This window comes from Pogona vitticeps, chromosome 1, assembly GCF_051106095.1.
Source record: "Pogona vitticeps strain Pit_001003342236 chromosome 1, PviZW2.1, whole genome shotgun sequence".
Classification (NCBI taxonomy): Eukaryota; Metazoa; Chordata; class Lepidosauria; order Squamata; family Agamidae; genus Pogona; species Pogona vitticeps.
Window position 1 is genome coordinate 287965328 of NC_135783.1, and position 18656 is coordinate 287983983.

The window sequence follows — 18656 nt, forward strand, 5'->3', positions numbered from 1 at the left end:
GCCCTGTTGTACTCCTTTCCCAATTTTGAACCAATCAGTTGTTCCATATCCAGTTCTAACTGTTCCTTCCTGTCCTACATATAGATTTCTTAGGAGACAGATAAGGTGGGGAGGCACTCCCATTTCTATAAGGACTTGCCATAATTTGCTGTGGTCCACACAGTCAAAGGCTTTTGTGTAGTCAATGAAGCAGAAGTTGATGTTTTTCTGGAACTCTCTGGCTTTCTCCATAATCCAGCGCATGTTAGCAATTTGGTCTCTAGTTTCTCTGCCCCTTCGAGATCCACCTTGTACTTCTGGGAATTCTTGTTCCACATACTGCTGAAACCCACCTTGGAGGATTTTGAGCATAACCTTGATAGTGTGTAAAATGAGTGCAATTGTATGGTGGTTGGAGCATTCTTTGGCACTGCCCTTCTATGGGACTGGGGTGTAGACTTCTTTTTGTTAGCCATGCTTTCTAGGGCCCACTCAATTTCACTCAAGTCTGGCTCAAGGTCATCAACCACAGTATCTGGGTTGTCCGGGACATCCAGATCTTTCTGGTATAAATCGTGTTAGTAGCTTACTACTCTGTGTATTCCTGCCACCTCTTCTTGATGTCTTCTGCTTCTGTGAGGTCCGTACCATTTTTGTCCTTTATCATGTCCATCTTTGCACAAAATGTTCCTTTAATATCTCCAATTTTCTTGAACAGATCTCTGTTTTTTGCCTTTGTATTATTTTCCTCCGTATCTTTGCACTGTTCAATTAAGAAGGCCCTCTTGTCTCTCCTTGCTATTCTTTGGACGTCAACGTTCCATTTTCTGTAACTTTCCCTATCTCCCTTGCATGTTGTTTCCAGTCTCTTCTCTGCTATTTGTAAGCCCTGGTTGGACAGCCACTTTACTTTCTTGCCTTTCCTTTTCTTTGGGATGGTTTTTGTTGCTGCTTCCTGTACAATGTTATGGGCCTCCATTCACAGTTCTTCAGGCACTCTGTCCGCCAAATCTAGTTCCTCAAATCTGTTCTTCCCTTCCACTGTGTATTCATAAGAGATATGGTTTAGATTATATCTGACTAGCCCAGTGGTTTTTCCTACTTTCTTCAGTTTAAGCTTGGATTTTGCTATAAGAAGCTGATGATCAGAGCCGCGGTCAGCTTCAGGTCTTGTTTTTACTGATTGTATAGAGCTTCTCCATCTTTTGCTGCAGAGAATATAATCAATCTGATTTCGGTATTGCCCATCTGGTGATTTCCATGTGTAGAGTCGCCTCTTGTGTTGTTGGAAAAGAGTGCTTGTGATGACCAGCTTGTTCTCTTGACAAAAGTCTGTTAGCCTTTGCCCTGCTTCGTTTTGAAATCCAAGGCCAAACTTCCCTGTTGTTCCTTTTATGTCTTGACTCCTTCCTTTAGCATTCCAATGCCCTATACTATAATGATTAGAACATCTTTCTTTGGTGTCAGTTCTAGAAGGTGTTGTAAGTCTTCACAGAATTGGTCAATTTCAGCCTCTTCAGCATTCATTGGTGGTTGGTGCATAAACTTGTGATGTTGAAAGGTCTGCCTTGGATTCATATTGAAATCATTCTATCATTTTTGAAATTGTATCCCAGTACAGCTTTTCCCACTCTTTTGTTGATTATGAGGGCTACTCCATTTCAATAGTAGATATGATAATTGTCTGAATTCAAACCGCCCATTCCTGTCCATTTTAGTTTGTACGGTAGTTGGAGCATTCTTTGGTGCTGTCCTTATTGGGATTGGGATGTAGACTGATCTTTTCCAGTCCTCTGGCCACTTGCTGGCATATTCAGCGTAGCACCTTAACAACGTCAATCTTTTAAGATTTTAAATAGTTCAACTAGAATGCCATCACCTCCACTGGCCTTGTTGTTAGCCATGCTTTCTAAGGCTCACTTGACTTCACTCTCCAGGATGTCTGGCTCAAAGTCAGCAACCACACTATCTGGGTTGTCTGGGACATCCATATCTTTCTGGTACAATTCCTCTGTGTATTCCTGCCACCTCTTCTTGATCTCTTCTGCTTCTGTAAGGTTCCTCCCATTTTTGTCCTTTATCATGTCCATCTTTGCATAAAATGTTACTTTAATATCTCCAATTTTCCTGATCTCTGGTTTTTCCCTTTGTATTATTTTCCTCTATATCTTTGCACTGTTTATTTAAGATTTTTGAGATTGTATCCCAGTACAGCTTTTCCTACTCTTTTCTTAACTATGAGGGCTACTCCATTTCAATAGTAAATATGATAGTCATCTGAATTGAATTCACCAATTCCTGTCCATTTTAGTTCACTGACGCCAAGGATGTCAATGTTTATTCTTGCAATCTCCTGTTTGACCACATCCAGCTTACCAAGGTTCATAGATCTTACATTCCAGGTTCCTATGCAGTATTTTTCTTTGCAGCATCAGACTTTGCTTTCACGTCCAGGCACGTCAGCAGCTGAGCATCGTTTTGGCTTTGGCCCAACCACTTTATTAGCTCTGGAGCTACTTGTACTTGTCTTCCGCTCTTCCTCAGTAGCATGTTGGATGCCTTCCGACCTGAGGGGCTCAACTTCCAGAATCATATCTTTTAGCCTTTTGTTTCTGTTTATGGGGTTTTCTTGGCAAAGATACTGGAGTGGCTTGCCAGTTCCTGCTCCAGGTGGATTGTGTTTAGTCAGAACTCTCCACTGTGACCTGTCTGTCTTGGCTGTCCCTGCATGGCATAGCCCATAGCTTCTCTGAATTACTCAAGCCCCTTTGCCACGACAAGGCAGCAATCTGTGAAGGGCTTTTACGGTACAGTTGTGCTAACTGAATGTAAACAATACCTCACTGTTCTAAAGAGGACAAATACAGTATGTATTCTCAATTACTTTATTATTTGTTAATTCGAATTTTTAATCCTGTTTTTTTAAATCATTGATTTGACCAACTTATATACTGCTTGCTGTATCTAATATATGAAATCAGTGTATTCATATAATGTAGTGCTTCCCAAACTTTCTGGCATTATCCCCTTTTTGGTTTCTAAAACAACCATCACAGCACCCTGCCTCTCCTTTATGGTTGTCCAACAACCACTTCTAAAAAAATTATTATCATCATCATCCATAAATTAAAAATAAAAATAAACAAAGAAATCCTGAATTCTAGTAATGATATATGTCACAGAAATCTCTTTAACCTATTTTTTTAAAATTCTTTTTGAACATGTCAGTCTTGTACTCCCCTTGAAATTTCTTATCCCCCCCCCCAAAGTATAAGGGACGTGGTGGCGCTGCGGGCTAAACCGCAGAAGCCTGTGCTGCAGGGTCAGAAGACCAGCAGTCGTAAGATCGAATCCACGCGACGGAGTGAGCGCCTGTCGCTTGTCCCAGCTCCCGCCAACCTAGCGGTTCGAAAGCATGCAAATGCAAGTAGATAAATAGGGACCACCTCGTTGGGAAGGTAACAGCATTCCGTGTCTAAGTCTCACTGGCCATGTGAACACGGAAGATTGTCTTCGGACAAAACGCTGGCTCTATGGCTTGGAAACGGGGATGAGCACCACCCCCTAGAGTCAAACACAACTGGACAAAAATTGTCAAGGGGAACCTTTACCTTACCCCGAAGTATGCCCTTTCAGGTTGGAACCAATGACACAATCATACATGTGGTTTAAGTACATTTATATTTTATATTTTTAACTGCAACTTCATGTAAAAGCTGCAAATACCTGAGGCTTGCAAGAGTGGGAAAATACATTTTTATAGTTAAAAGATTCTGCCTCAAGAGCAGTCTAGGAGTTCTGTAGATTTGGGGGCTGCCAGAATGGCCTTTGGGGCCATACTTTGCCCGGGCCTCCTTTAAATGTTGAAAAGATGTTGCAACTTCTGTCTCTCTTTAGCTAAAGGTAGTCATGTGCTGCCAAGTCAGATCAACTTATAGCGACCCTAATAGGGTTTTCAAAGTAAGTGAGATATTTGGGTGTTTTTACCAGTTCCAACCCCCCCCCATGAGTTTCCATGACCAAATGGGGATTCAAACATTGATCTCCAGAGTCCTAGTCCATCACTCTATCCACTACATCACACTGGATACCATTTGGGGAAGGGGAGGGACCACGCAGGCAATATGTTCAAGTGAAATTCTGGTTTTCCATCCTACACTGTGCTGATGTAAGTTTGCTTTCCTCCTTATAGCCTCTGACTTTCTTGAGCTTGGGAAATGCCTATTTGGCTCTGAAGAATGTCAGTGAGGCATTGCAGGCTTTCAGACGTGCCTTGGATATTGCTACAAACTGTCTGGAGTGTGAGAAGAACCTGAAGCTGATCCGTTGTTTGCAGTTCTACCCATTTCTCTACAACATCACCTCTTCTTCCTGTAGTGGTAAGCAGCTTCTGAAAAACTTCCAAAATTAATAACCTTTTACCTATTTATCATCCCATTTTTTCATCTGCCTTCATCTACCCAGCTGAAAAAGGGAACAGTGCTTTTCATTTAGATCTGATTGATCTAGCAAAGTTGCCCTCCCTACATTGCTGCCCCATTTCTTACGAACAGCAGAACAATTTATTCAAGGCACTGTCTCCAGATCACTGCTTGTAGTACTGAACAGTTGAAATGTTCTCAAGTTTATATCCCATTTATTTATACAGCAACTACTAAGATTCTAAAATTACGATGGAAGGGAGAACTTTCCAGAAATAACATCTCTCTAAATTTAGCCCTTCATTTGCTGATAAGAGATGATGTTGTGTTAAAAGCAAGTAGTCTGTTTCTTGAAAACCTGCAATGTGTACTTGAAGAATTATGGATTCCTGTTCAAGTAGAACAGTAGAGAACTTGAATAAATACCCTCAGTACTGTGTAAAAAAACTGTGAAGTATTCATCCTTAATGATGTTCATGCTTCATTAGAAATAAAAAGTTAAGAAGAACTCTTATGCTAAACTTCTGTAATGCATATATAGTTACTCAATAAAGCCGTTATGTCAGGGAGCATTTGAGGATTGGAGTGGAAGGCGTTTATCCTACTTGAGTATAAATTATAGATCATTTTCTGATGTTTCTGAAGATACCTTTTCAGAGGCTTGGAAACAGAACTGCTTATGTGCTGTGGTGGAGGATTGCTGTGGCCTTGGAGATGTTTGGGGGTGCAACTCCTGTAATCCTTTTCCATTGGCTGTTGACGAGAGCTGGTGGGTGTTGTTGGCCCAAAACACCTGGAGGGCAGCAGATACCTACTGCTGCTGTAAATCCAGGCTATCAACACAAATGAATAATCTAGCATAACCTTTCCTCAGAATTTCAATTTCATTTTGAAAATAAAGTTTTTACATTTTAGTAGAAGTGTACAGTTATGAGTAAAGGTTCTATGCAGGAGCCCCAGCTACAGTGTTGCTGAGCAACTGAATAAAATACGTCATGGCCATTTCCTGCTCCAGGTAGATCGTGTTTAGTCAACTCTCCACTATGACTTGTCCGTCTTGGGTGTCCCTGCACAGCATAGCCCATAGTTTCTCTGAATTACTCAAGCCCCTTCGCCACGACAAGGAAGCAGTCCATGAAGGGTGGAAGCATATTAGCCAGAAATAATTAAATGGATCGAAACTGCTGAATGAAAAATAATTAAATATGAAGCTTAATTATAATTTTCAGTATTTAAGGATGGAAATGAGCAATTGTTTAATAAAGACCAAATTGCACATCTTATTGGTGCGGCAAGAGCTGAAATTGCAGAAAACTGGAAAGATGCTCAAAATGTTTCAGTACAAAAATTTGTGAACAGAATCTGGCAAATGGTCCTGATGGAAAAGTTGTAATATTTTAAAAGAATTAATCAGGTATGTTAAACTATGAACTAGTGGATGTGTAAACAAAGACAATGTGCTGATAGACTGCGTAAGCAATGTGATAGTATTGTGCTAAATTTCTAACTTGCATTGTCATACTCTTTGAGAAAATATTGTACTAAAAAGAAAATTGGGGGGGAGGGGGAAGAAGTACCACAGTTACCTGGTGGTAGATGTTGCTGCTCCTATAAGGCACTGAAGGTTAGCTGTGCTGATGATTAGCATATGTTTGGACTATGCTTCATTTAGCATGGATAAACATCTTTGCACAGATCTTAATGTGAATACCAGGATTGAGGTTGGGGAGGGGGCAGCAGTGCCATCAGGTAATATATCTCCATCCCAAATAAAGCACATAATGTGTTTTCAAGAGAAACCCATTTTCTTGAATTGTTCTTGATGTGCCCATCTCTCTACAAAATTGCATTGTAAAAATGGTTACAGAACTGTTTGAAATAGATTATACTAATAGTGGTAGTTATGAGGGCTAAATTCCTGCATGTGTAGATGGTGTCTAATTAGATTTACAAGTACTCATTTATAAGTATACTTGTACTCATAAATATGCTCAAGATGGCACCCAAAATGCTCCATCCAAGCTTCCACTAGTGAAGTTCTGCTCATGTAGTGGAACATCCCCTTGTTCTTCTCCTCCTCATCCCATTTACGCGCAGTAAATCTGTTCTGTAGTGTCTCCCAAATCTCTGACAAAATGCAGATGGTGTGGGATGTAGGGCAAAATTGTTCCTCCGGCAATTTTCATTCCATTCTTGAAAGAGACGGCACCAGATACAACCTTTACAGCCTCCAAACATATCACCTTTTCATCTTAATTTATATTTCCTCCTCCCAAAACACAGAACACTGTACTTTGAAGAGAAAGATCAGCAAAACAAGCAGAGCACATTTTACATTTAGATGGTTAGTGGAAATCTAAAACATTTTGCAGAAATTGGGTGTAGTCTATAGACAGCTATTCAGAAGTAAGTCCTACTGAGTTCAGCGGGGCTTGCTCCCAGATAAACATCAATGCAATGCCAGCCTTAAAAACAGTTTGGACTAGATCAATCTGAGTTGGTGTCTCAGAAAGTAATGTCCAGCCACAGAAGCTGTGTCTTATTTCCCAGAATGACATCCCTAGTACAAAACAGATAAATATATATTACATTGCACCCAGTCCCTCTGTTAAACAAATACCTAATTTGAAATTGGGTGAGTTTGTGTTTGAAGTATACACTGACTACATTGAAACAACAAAAGACATTTTAGTGTTTGAAGTATACACTGACTACATTGAAACAACAAAAGACATTTTAGCATCATCACTGGTCTTTAATTTATAAACAATTTATATACAAAAAGATGCATGTTCAGAGATCCGATCAGTGGCTTAGGTATCAGTGGCTTGCAGATCCAGAGGTTGGGAGTTCAGTCCCTCACTGTACCTCTTTGACAGGTGAACTCAATGATCCATAGGGCCCCTTCCAGGTCTGCAGTTTTAAAATTACTGTTATTGTTATATATGGTAGGTGCAAAGTGCTCCTGCTCCTGCTGGTGTCATCTTTTGATACTTCTTTCAAAAAGATACTTCTTTCAAAAAGTACCTTTTCTGTTGGCAAGTATCTAAAGTCATTTGGAATTCCTATTCAAAGCAGTCCTTTCTGCAGTTCAAAGCAGGTTATAAGGCTTGAGAAAGATTATGAATGCTGGTTGAGAAATATAGATATACTGTATGTGTTATGGTTGAATTGTAAAACTTTACATAATTGGCATAGGAAAAAGCTGCTACACTGACCATCTTTTTCCATATTCGCTGAATGAAGGGCACAGAAAAACAGCTGTTTAGATAGACCTAAATGGTAACAAATTATAGTTGGTAACGCAGTAAAAATGATACTTTAAGTGCCTTCAGATGAGTATCTTCTAAAATGGGTACAGCTTATATAAATGTGGTGCGAACCTAAAATAATTTACATGCATTCATTTGCTTGTAAGTGCTCAGTAAGCCTCACAAAGCTCTGTTTCTGTTAACTATAGAAAAAATAAAAATACTGTAGTTTACTTGATACAGAAAAATCATGTATAGTGCAGTACTCAATGGAGAGAAAATTCTTCCTTCTTTCTCTGGCTATGATCTTGGGACCGGGGCAGGGTAGGGGAACCTCTCAGAAAGGTGTGAGCTGTAAAGTGGGCAGCAGCAGTGAAATGGGAAATTGAGCAGAAATACCTTTTTTGAGGGAAGCATCCATAGTCCCCCTGGTCCATTCCAGACTTTGCTCTCTGACCCATCAGAGGCATGGATGGATGAGTGGGGCTTGGGCAACTGCTAGGGATCAGGAAGGCAAGAGAGATTCCCTTTAAGTGATCACTGCAATGAAAATAACCCAGTATGCTGTTGCAAAGCCACATATAAAAATACATAGTTTTATAAAATAAATACTAAAATAAATATCTGAAGGAAGTGAAAATGAAAAGGGATAATACAGTATTAGTAAACTGATTGAGGATATCAGAAGAATCTTCAAAGGAATGGTTCCCAGGCGCTTTCTAAAGATTTTTTATTTTTTAATTTATTTCGTGTCATTTATAGGCCTCCTTTCTCCCTATGAGGGGACTTAAGGCAGCTCACAACAATAAAGCAAGTAAAATTTGAAACACAATAGATTGTACAAATACCAATTAAACTATAATAGTTTAATAATAATTAAACTAACTATTATATAATAATTAATAATTAAACTATAATAGTTTAATATATATTAAGTGATTAAAACATTTGAAACTGGAAAAAAAACATACTTAGCTAAAAGAGCATGTGGGACTCAAGCCTGTCTGAAAAGGTGGGTCTTCAGCTTGTTGGCAGAAGGATGAAAGGTAGGGGGCCCACCTAATCCTCTGAGGGAGACATTGCACAATCTGGGAGTTGCCACAGAGAAGGCCCTCTTTTGTGTCTCCATCAAGTGTACCTGAAATGACAAAGGGACCACAAGGAGGCACCCTCTGAGGATCTGATGAGTCGAAAAGGCTTATATGGGGAGATAAGGTGCTTAGATATTCTGGACCCAAGTCATATAGGGCTTTATAGGTAACGACCAGTACATAGAATTTGGCCCTGAAATGGACTGGTAGCCAGTGAAGTAGTTGTAGCTGTTATGTGCTACCTGTAATGCCCCAGTCAGCAATCTGGCTTCTACATTTTGAACCATGCTCAAAGGCAACCCCACCTAGAGCATGTTACTGTAATCCAAGTGGAATGTAACAAAGGCATGTATCACTGCAATGAAATCAGACATCTCGAGGAATGAGTGCAGCTGGCACACCAGTTTTAATTGTGCACATGCACTCCTGACCGTTGACAAAATTTGGGTATCCAGGCTCAAGGATGAATCCAGGAGTACACCCAAAATGCAGACCTGGGTTTTCAGGGGAAGCATAACCTCATCCAGCACAGGTTGCATTCCTATTCCTTCATAAGCCTTCCAGTTGACCAGGAACACCTCAGTTGTCTGGCTTAAGTTTTAGTTTGCCCTCACCCAGATGATTACTGACATCAGGCACTGGTTTAGAAACGAGATTGCTTCTTTGGTAATAGATGGAAAGGAGAGATAGAGTTGCGTGTCATTCGCATAGAGATGAGAGAGTTTGAAAAAAAATACATAGCTTTTTTTTCTTATAGGTTCTCTGCTTTAAATCACCTCCAGAGTAAGGTATTTGAGGGATCCCCATGGGGCAGATGCACTCTAGCTACAGTTTTCTACCAGGAAACATGTCTCAGAGCAGGTGTTGTAATATAAATGTGGCAAACTTTATTAGTATTGGTTTTATTCGTATGCCACATTTCTTCCAACAAAGGGATCCAAGGCGGCTCACCACATTAAAATTCACACAGTTAAAACACAGTTAAATATTGAAAGGCATATTAAACAATATCTGTTTTAAAATAAAATTGAAAAAGTGAAACAAAAAAGGAAAAGATTAAATGGGTTTCAGGGATTCGGTTGTAATTGTTAAAAGCCTGTCTGAAGAGATGGGTCTTTAGCCTTATTCGGAAGGATAACAGCGAAGAGGCCATCCTGATCTCCCGAGGGAGAGTGTTCCATAGCCTGGGAGCTGCCACAGTGAAGGCCCTGTCCCGTGTTCCCATCAGCTGTCCTTACACTGCCAATGGTACCGAGACGAAGGCCTCCTCTGCTCATCTTAATCGCCGAGAAAGTGCATATAGGGAGATAAAGTCCTTCAGGTAGCCTGGACACAAGTTGTATAGGGCTTTATAGGTAATGACTAGCACTTTGAATTGGGCCTGGGAACAGACTGGTAGCCAGTGCAGTTCTTGTAACAGGTGTGTTATATGCTCCCTGTAGCTGGCCCCAGTCAGTAGTCTGGCTGCAGAGTTTTGCACCAGCTGAAGTTTCTGGACTGTCTTCAAAGGTATTTATACTGTAGAAAGCATTCCTGGCTGCTACTTAGACACTTTTAAGCTCCTCATAGTTCAGCTACACTTACATCTAAGTAAATTGTATACAATACTTTTGCATTGAGTTTGGCCAATTGGATTGGAGTTCCTTCATATTTACTAGAAAATTTGGTCTTTGTGACTGAGTGACTTAGAAAATACATAGATTAATAGTCAAAGGAAGGCAAGTGGAAAGAAGCGCAAATATATCTGTCAATTCCTTTTCAAGTTTGTTTCCTTTTATTATTTCATATTATAGCTTTACATCTGTGAATGTGACATTCCTAAACATCACTACTAGACAACTGCAACACCAATTACATTTATGAAGATTACAGGCAAATACTTGCTTTTTGCAAACAAATGTACATTGGTAACAGCTTTGTGCAATTTCAATATTCTTTGTAGTTCATTTGCTATAGAACAACTGCCCACATCTATCTTAAGGTGATGATCTTAACCAAAAAAAAAAAAATGCAAGATTTCAGAAGAGGCTGATATCCTTTCTGGCATCTATGTGGCAGCAACACACATTTTTCGGTTGTGGAGCCATAGTTACATTTGTTTCAGAGTTGGTGTTTATCAGAAACTGTACCATAAACAAGTTCCTTGTGGGGCGTAGGTTAGATCAAGGCTACATTAGTTGCATTATATTTCCACTGAAATCAGTGGGAGTAATGCATGACTAACAGATTCGGGATCCAAGTCATTGCCAACAAGTTGCTTTCCACAAAACTGGGATGCATTAATGTTGGCAGCATTTGAATTTTAGTAGAAACTCATTTGGCCACCATTCTGGCTCATTCTAAGACATGATTCATACACAGGGCCCAGCAGCAAGACATAGTTAAATAATTCCTGAAGGTACCCTGTTTACCCGAAAATAAGACCTAACCTGAAAATAAGCCCTAGTAGGATATTTCACCCCTTCATGGATTGCTGCCTTGTCATGGTGAAGGGGCTTGAGTAATTCACAGAAGCTATGGGCTATGCTGTGCAGAGACACCCAAGACAGCTAGGTCATAGTGGAGAGTTCTGACTAAACGCAATCCACCTGGAGCAGGAACTGGCAAGCCACTCCAGTATCTTTGCCAAGAAAACCCCATGGACAGAAACAAAAGGCTAAAAGATATGACGCTGGAAGATGAGCCCCTCAGGTCAGAAGGCGTCCAACATGCTATTGAGGAAGAGTGGAGGACAAGTACAGGTAGCTCCAGAGCTAATGAAGTGGTTGGGACAAAGCCGAAAGGACACTCAGCTGCGGACGTGCCTGGGAGTGAAAGGAAAGTCCAATGCTGCAAAGGAAAATACTGCATAGGAACCTGGAATGTAAGATCTATGAACCTTGGTAAGCTGGATATGGTCAAACAGGAGATGGCAAGAATAAACATTGACATCCTTGGCGTCAGTGAACTAAAATGGACAGGAATTGGTGAATTCAATTCAGATGACTATCATATTTACTATTGAAATGGAGTAGCCCTCATAGTTAAGAAAAGAGTAGGAAAAGCTGTACTGGGATACAATCTCAAAAATCTTAAATAAACAGTGCAAAGATATAGAGGAAAATAATACAAAGGGAAAAACCAGAGATCTGTTCAGGAAAATTGGAGATATTAAAGGAACATTTTATGCAAAGATGGACATGATAAAGGACAAAAATGGGAGGAACCTTACAGAAGCAGAAGAGATCAAGAAGAGATGGCAGGAATACACAGAGGAATTGTACCAGAAAGATATGGATGTCCCAGACAACCCAGATAGTGTGGTTGCTGACTTTGAGCCAGACATCCTGGAGAGTGAAGTCAAGTGAGCCTTAGAAAGCATGGCTAACAACAAGGCCAGTGGAGGTGATGGCATTCTAGTTGAACTATTTAAAATCTTAAAAGATTGACGTTGTTAAGGTGCTACACTCAATATGCCAGCAAGTTTGGAAAACTCAACAGTGGCCAGAGGACTGGAAAAGATCAGTCTACATCCCAATCCCAATAAGGACAGCGCCAAAGAATGCTCCAACTACCGTACAATTGCACTCATTTTCACCCACTAGCAAGGTTATGCTCAGAATCCTCCAAAGTAGGCTTCAGCAGTACGTGGACCAAGAACTCCCAGAAGTACAAGGTGGATTTTGAAGGGGCAGAGGAACAAGAGACCAATTTGCTAACATGCGCTGGATTGTGGAGAAAGCCAGAGAGATCCAGAAAAACATCTGCTTCATTGACTATGCAAAAGCCTTTGACTGTGTGGACCGCAGCAAACCATGGCAAGTTCTTAAAGAAATGGGAGTGCCTGACCATCTTATCTATCTCCTCAGAAACCTATACATGGGACAGGAAGCAACAGTTAGAACTGGATATGGAACAACTGATTGGTTGAAAATTGAGAAAGGAGTACGACAAGGCTGTATATTCTCCCTCTGCTTATTTTACTTATATGCAGAATACATCATGCAAAAGGCCGGGCTGGAGGAATCCCAAGCCAGAATTAAGTTTGCTGTCAGAAATATCAACCACCTCAGATATGCAGATGATACCACTCTGATGGCAGAAGGTGAGGAGGAATTAAAGAACCTCTTAATGAGGCTGAAAGAGGAGAGTACAAAAAACGGTCTGAAGCTCAACTTCAAAAAAACTAAGATCATGACCACTGGTCCCATCACCTCCTAGCAAATAAACAGGGGAAATATGGAGGCAGTGACAGATTTTACCTTCTTGGGCTCCATGATCACTGCAGATGGTGACAGCTGCCACCAAATTAAAAGACGCCTGCTTCTTGGGAGGAAAGCTATGACAAACCTCGACAGCATCTTAAAAAGCAATGAACTCAAAATGAAAAGAGGGGAAATAAGTTCCAATATTTTTTATGCTATTTGTGAAAGATTTGTTGAGTTTCTATTAGTGAAAGGAAAGGGGAAAGCCTCTAAACAACAATCTATAAAATTTTGGAAAGGAGGTTTGTAAAAAATTATTGTTCAATGGGGTCCCGTGGGTATGGGGTGCACGGTAGAATTTAGTGTATTATAAGCACTAATATTTGTATTTTTGTGTTTTTTGTTGTAATTTTTTGTTTTTAATAATAATTTTTAAAAAAGCAGAGACACCATCTTGCCGACAAAGGAAAGCATAGTCAAAGCTATGGTTGTTCCTGTAACGATTTATGGAAGTGAAACCAGCACCATAATGAAAGCTGACCGCCAAAGAATTTATGCTTTTGAATTGTGGTGCTGGAGGAGGTGCCCTGGACTGCAAAGAGAACAAACCTATCCATTTTGAAGGAAATCAACCCTAGGTGCTCACTGGAAGGACAGATCCTGAAGCGGAGGCTCCAATACTTTGGCCATCTATGAGAGGACTCCCTAGAAAAGACCTTGATGTTGGGAAAGTGTGAAGGCAAGAGAAGGGGATGACAGAGGACAAGATGGCTGGACAGTGTCATCGAAGCAACCAGTATGAATTTGACCAAACTCCAGGAGGCAGTGGAAGACAGGAGGGCTTGACGTGCTCTGGTCCATGGGGTCACGAAGAGTCTGACACAACTTAACGACTAAACAACAAGCAAAAGAATTTTTCAGATTGCTCGTAATATAAGCCCTACCACAAAAATAAGCCTAGTTAAGTGAAACCCCGCACTCTACCGTTGTGCAGCATTGTGCAGCAATCAGAAGATGACATGACTGTATTGGAATAAATGTAGATTGTTGTACATGAAAAAAAAATAAAACATCCCCTGAAATTAAGCCCTAATGCGTTTTTTGGAGCAATAATTAATATAAGACCCTGTCTTATTTTCGGGGAAACAGGATATAATGGTTCTTCATTAAGACAGTTTGCATGTTTGGAAAGTGCAGTAAAATAAAAGAACAGCTGAGGTTAGAAATTACCATTCCTTGAAAAGAAAAGTTTGCCCACAACAAGCCAGCATCATGCTGAATGTCTGTGCCTTTCACCCAGCCCTGTGTTTTAAAGGACATCTAGTTATTTTTGAGGACTAATTGAAATTCAGGCCACAACACCGCTTAGCCTGCGGTACTATATGTAGCATCAGAATACCCTGAGAGGCATTGCAAATAGCATTTTCTAGTCTTTCTTATCTGCTGACGTCATTGGGGAGTTAAATTTAGAAAATCATCTTCCATGTTGGGCCTTGTTCCCAGACACTGCTGAGAACATGCTGTGGTCTCTATCGACGTCACAAATAATAAAATCCTGTTGTATATTGTGACGAGAGAGGACAAAGGGCGGGGTATACTGGCCTTTAATGTAGCCAGTTATGCCACCATCCTACCCCTTATTAATGGATCAATTGTGTATTTTTGAATGGATTATGGTACTGTCAGACATCCTGTTAGATTCTCTAGGGAGGTGGGCTTTGTGTACGTGTGTCGCTTTTGTGCCACATAGTGTTCAAATGCAGCAGACAGACGCTCATCCTGATTTTTCTTTTCATGATTTATTTAGTGATGGTTTATATTTCATAAGGGTAATTTTTAGCACTATCTTCACTGGGAACACAGCCCATTATGCAATGGTCAGACGTCAGTTGGTGTGCTTTCTTGCTGCTGCTGCAGCTGTGGTGAGTGCTGCTTTTCTTTATTTGTAAAACAAATCTCACAGTGATAACATTTAAAATAAGTAATATTGGGAAATCACATTTTGTCACAGTTTGTCCTATAAAACCAATTTATATGGTTAAGCACAGTTTGGAGGTTAGGGTACCATACATCAAAAATAAATCTATAGCTGGAAGCACTGGTTTGCTATCAATTTATTTCTATGGACATCATGATGGAATTTGTACAAATACAGTGGTGCCTCGCACAACGAGTGCCTCACACAATGATGAATTCACACAATGATGCCTTTTCCTGTTAAATTTGCTGCCTCACACAGCGATGTTTCCTATGGGGGATTTTCACACAACGATCTCCCTTTTCGCTCCTGTAAAAGTGTCTTACAATGTTTGGACACTGTTTTAAATGATTGCAATGGTTAGTCCACCTCCTGAAACCTATGCAAACTGATTTTGGTGTTGTTCTGACACTTTGTTAATTTATGATGATTTTTTGAATTTTCTCCATTGGAAACCATTGGATGGTCTGTCTAATGGTTTCCAATGGAAAAAACAAAAAATCATCATAAATTAACGAAGTGTCAGAACAACACCAAAATCAGTTTGCATAGGTTTCAGGAGGTGGACTAACCATTGCAATCATTTAAAACAGTGTCCAAACATTGTAAGACACTTTTACAGGAGCGAAAAAGGACTTCGCAAAGGCATTGAAATGTATTGAGTTGGCTTCAATACATTCCAATATAGGAAACATTGTTTCACTCAATGATGTTTCCTATGGGGATTTTCACTGAACGATGGCAATCCGTTCCAATTGGAACGGATTAACCGGTTTTCAATGCATTCCTATGAGAAATGGTTTTTCACAGAACGATGTTTCACACAACGTTGATTTTTTTGGAACCAATTAACATCGTTGTGTGAGGCACCACTGTACTGAAATGTTTGAAGCATCAAACATAAATAGCTTTTGGCTGCTTTACATTCGGATTTTTTCTGGTTTTCTACCCTGCACTCCAGTTTTGCATGCACAGGCCAAAGAGCCATGATCAAATAAATTAAGGAATGGTGTTTGCTTGTTTGTGTAATTCTGTTTCCAGAATTTAGGTTGTTGACGTATCATTAAAGCTTGAATATGAGAGCAGTCAATCTTTGCCTTCAGTAGGCCAGGGCATGGGGATGCTTTACCCCAAAATGGCAAAGTTAGCCCCTAACCTGATCAGATGATGAACCACTGGTGTTAGAGGCACATCTGGCAAAGATATAAACAAGAATCTTCTCAGTGGCTTAATTTGTTTTGTTTTGTTTTGTTTTCTAAAAAATTTTATTTAGTATAAACTACAACATAGAATACATAAACCAAAATATAAATCAATTGTGTTCTCCACCACCCTAGTTGGGACCTCTTGCAGTAGTCTTCTTCTTCCATTGTCTTTATTATTTATTCTTCTTCTTGTCCTCTTCACCAGGACTGCATTGATTCCTGGTTTGGAACTTTGCCTTTTCTTTTTGTTAGCACATATTCAATAAATTTGCCACATATATCATGAAAATTATTTTTTTCTCTTTCCTTTCTTGACCTTTAAATTGCAAGTTAATTTATATTTATAGCAATATTCCATATTTCCTTATATCATTCTTCCATTTGAAATTCAATTTTTGATTTCCAATTCCTGGCTATTATTAATCTTGCTGCTGTTAATAAATTGGTAACCACTCTCTAGTCATCCCTCAGTGGCTTAATTTGTATATCTTTATTACTCTTTGTGTTGTAATGTTAGGAGAACCTCAGAGTATAAATCGAAAAAGAATACAAAGAAGAAAAGGACATAGAGGTGACAACAAATAGCAAGATAAGAAGCAAGTTGGTAGAGATACAGCCATGAAATATACACATGGAGCTGTTGGGGGTAACTGAGCCCTATTATACAGCCACTTGAAATCTTGCTCTGGTCTTGTTGTCTTTGGCATTAGTTATATGAAGGCAGAACATTAGAAGAAACATATTAATGGATAGGATGGTTCAATTATGAAACCAGTGCTGGGGGGGCGGGGTTTTGGGGGTTGTACTGAGTAGTCTGCACTGAGTGGGGTTGGACTGAAAAGTCTCTAAGGCTGCCTTCAATTTTGTGATTCAGTAGTCCACATTTTTAAAGCAACTGTTATGGCAGGAGTCTGTATGATTCTCAGTCATGTGAGCATCTCCCCTGTTCGTTCTTTATTTTCTTCAAAATGCTGGGGAAAACTGCAGGTTGCAGCAGAATACTGCTCAAGAGGGTGACAGTTTACTTTTCTACAGTCCACACATACCTTCGTTTTCAAATGGGGAGGGGATTCACCTGGGGATGCTCATTCGTGCAAAATATAAGATAAAACCAAAGAAGGTTGAATTGTGTCCAACTGACCACCTGCCAACAGAACAGACACCATTGGCAGAAAAGACCTTCCTTTCCTTCTGAAAACCTTTGCACATGCATCCTGTTGCTCCTGTGTTAGGGGACTCTCCAGAGTGGATTTGAGCAGTTGAAAGGGAAAGGAAAGCTCACATGGTGTTGGATAGAATTTCTGCTGGAAAGCAATACTACTACCTATCATATCAGGCAGGCATCAGGCAGGCACAGTGGTCAATTTTGATTAGAGGACATGTCTAAAAAAATTGGGGCTGGCACTTGGTATGTCACAAAGGGAGGCATGTCATCTTTGATTATGGAAAATATTACAATTTGTGTGTGTGTGTGTATTTAAAATATCATGCTGTATTGAAAGCCTGATTCTTCATCTTTAGAACAATAAAACCATGATGCCTTATGTTAATGCAGGGATTTGTGGCTTAAAAAGTAAAAGTATGCTGCTTATATACTGCCCCTGGGCAGTTTACAATTTAATTTTGCAATCTACACATCCCCCCCCCCAATGAGCTGAGCACTCAATTTATTGACCTTGGAAAGATGGAAAGTTTAGTTGGCCTTGAGCGGACTACCTGGGCCTGTTGGGATCAAGCTCAGGTCATGGACAGAGTCTTGACTGCAGTACCACGTTGCTGTTTTTTAACCACTGTACCACAAGGCTCCTAATGTTCTCTCAAATTACTAATGCAAGTTCCTTTTGATTTCCTGGATAGATTGTGTCAATTGTGGACTGGATTATGCATACATGTTTAACACTGACAAGACTGCAACATGGTTTGCACATATGAGTCACCTAACGCCAGTTTCCAGAGAGTTCGCCTAATACAACATTCTTATCACTCACTGTTCTCTCAAATGCAATGCTTTTCAATAGCATTAGTTCTCCCTTTCTGCTGCAAATCCAGTGCACAGTAATCAAATCAAGCACATTCATGCAAGCCAGACTCTATTGAACTTGGTGTTGTTTATCCTTTCCTTGGTATCAGTAGGGGACAATTCTTCACCATTGCTATAACTATTTTAGTATTTGAAAATCTGCCCCTTTAGTCATTTCTAAAAGGTGTACGTACATAGATATGCCAAACTTTTCCTAACCAAAGAACATGTACATCCATAATACTTCATAATTTATTTCTTTTTAATAACATTTACAAAACACCTACAATCAAAGATTAAAAGATAAGATAGCAGCTGACCCACAGAAATGTAATCTGAGAGATATACAAAAAGCAGAAAGAAAACGAAAGGGGGATGGAAGAAGAAAGCAAACACTGGAGCAACACTTCATTCTCTAGCCAGTGGATGAAGATGGTCTCCTCCTTGTCCTGAAATTCTTCCAAAGGGGACCCTTAGCCCTTGAGATCTTTTGGACTAGAAGTCTCACATCCTTGACCATTGGCGAT

The 18656-nt window shown here is 39.9% G+C and overlaps 1 protein-coding gene across 4 annotated transcripts in view; it reads left to right on the top strand.

Annotated features, from left to right (window-relative positions):
- The window catches only part of TTC17 (tetratricopeptide repeat domain 17), a 92268-nt gene that overhangs the window by 36593 nt on the left and 37019 nt on the right, over nt 1-18656 (top strand). For all 4 annotated transcript variants that reach the window (XM_020798184.3, XM_078389356.1, XM_072985968.2 and 1 more), the window contains exon 16: nt 4172-4358. In XM_020798184.3, the coding sequence (XP_020653843.3) occupies nt 4172-4358 (187 nt within the window). The remainder of the gene's footprint in view (nt 1-4171; nt 4359-18656) is intronic.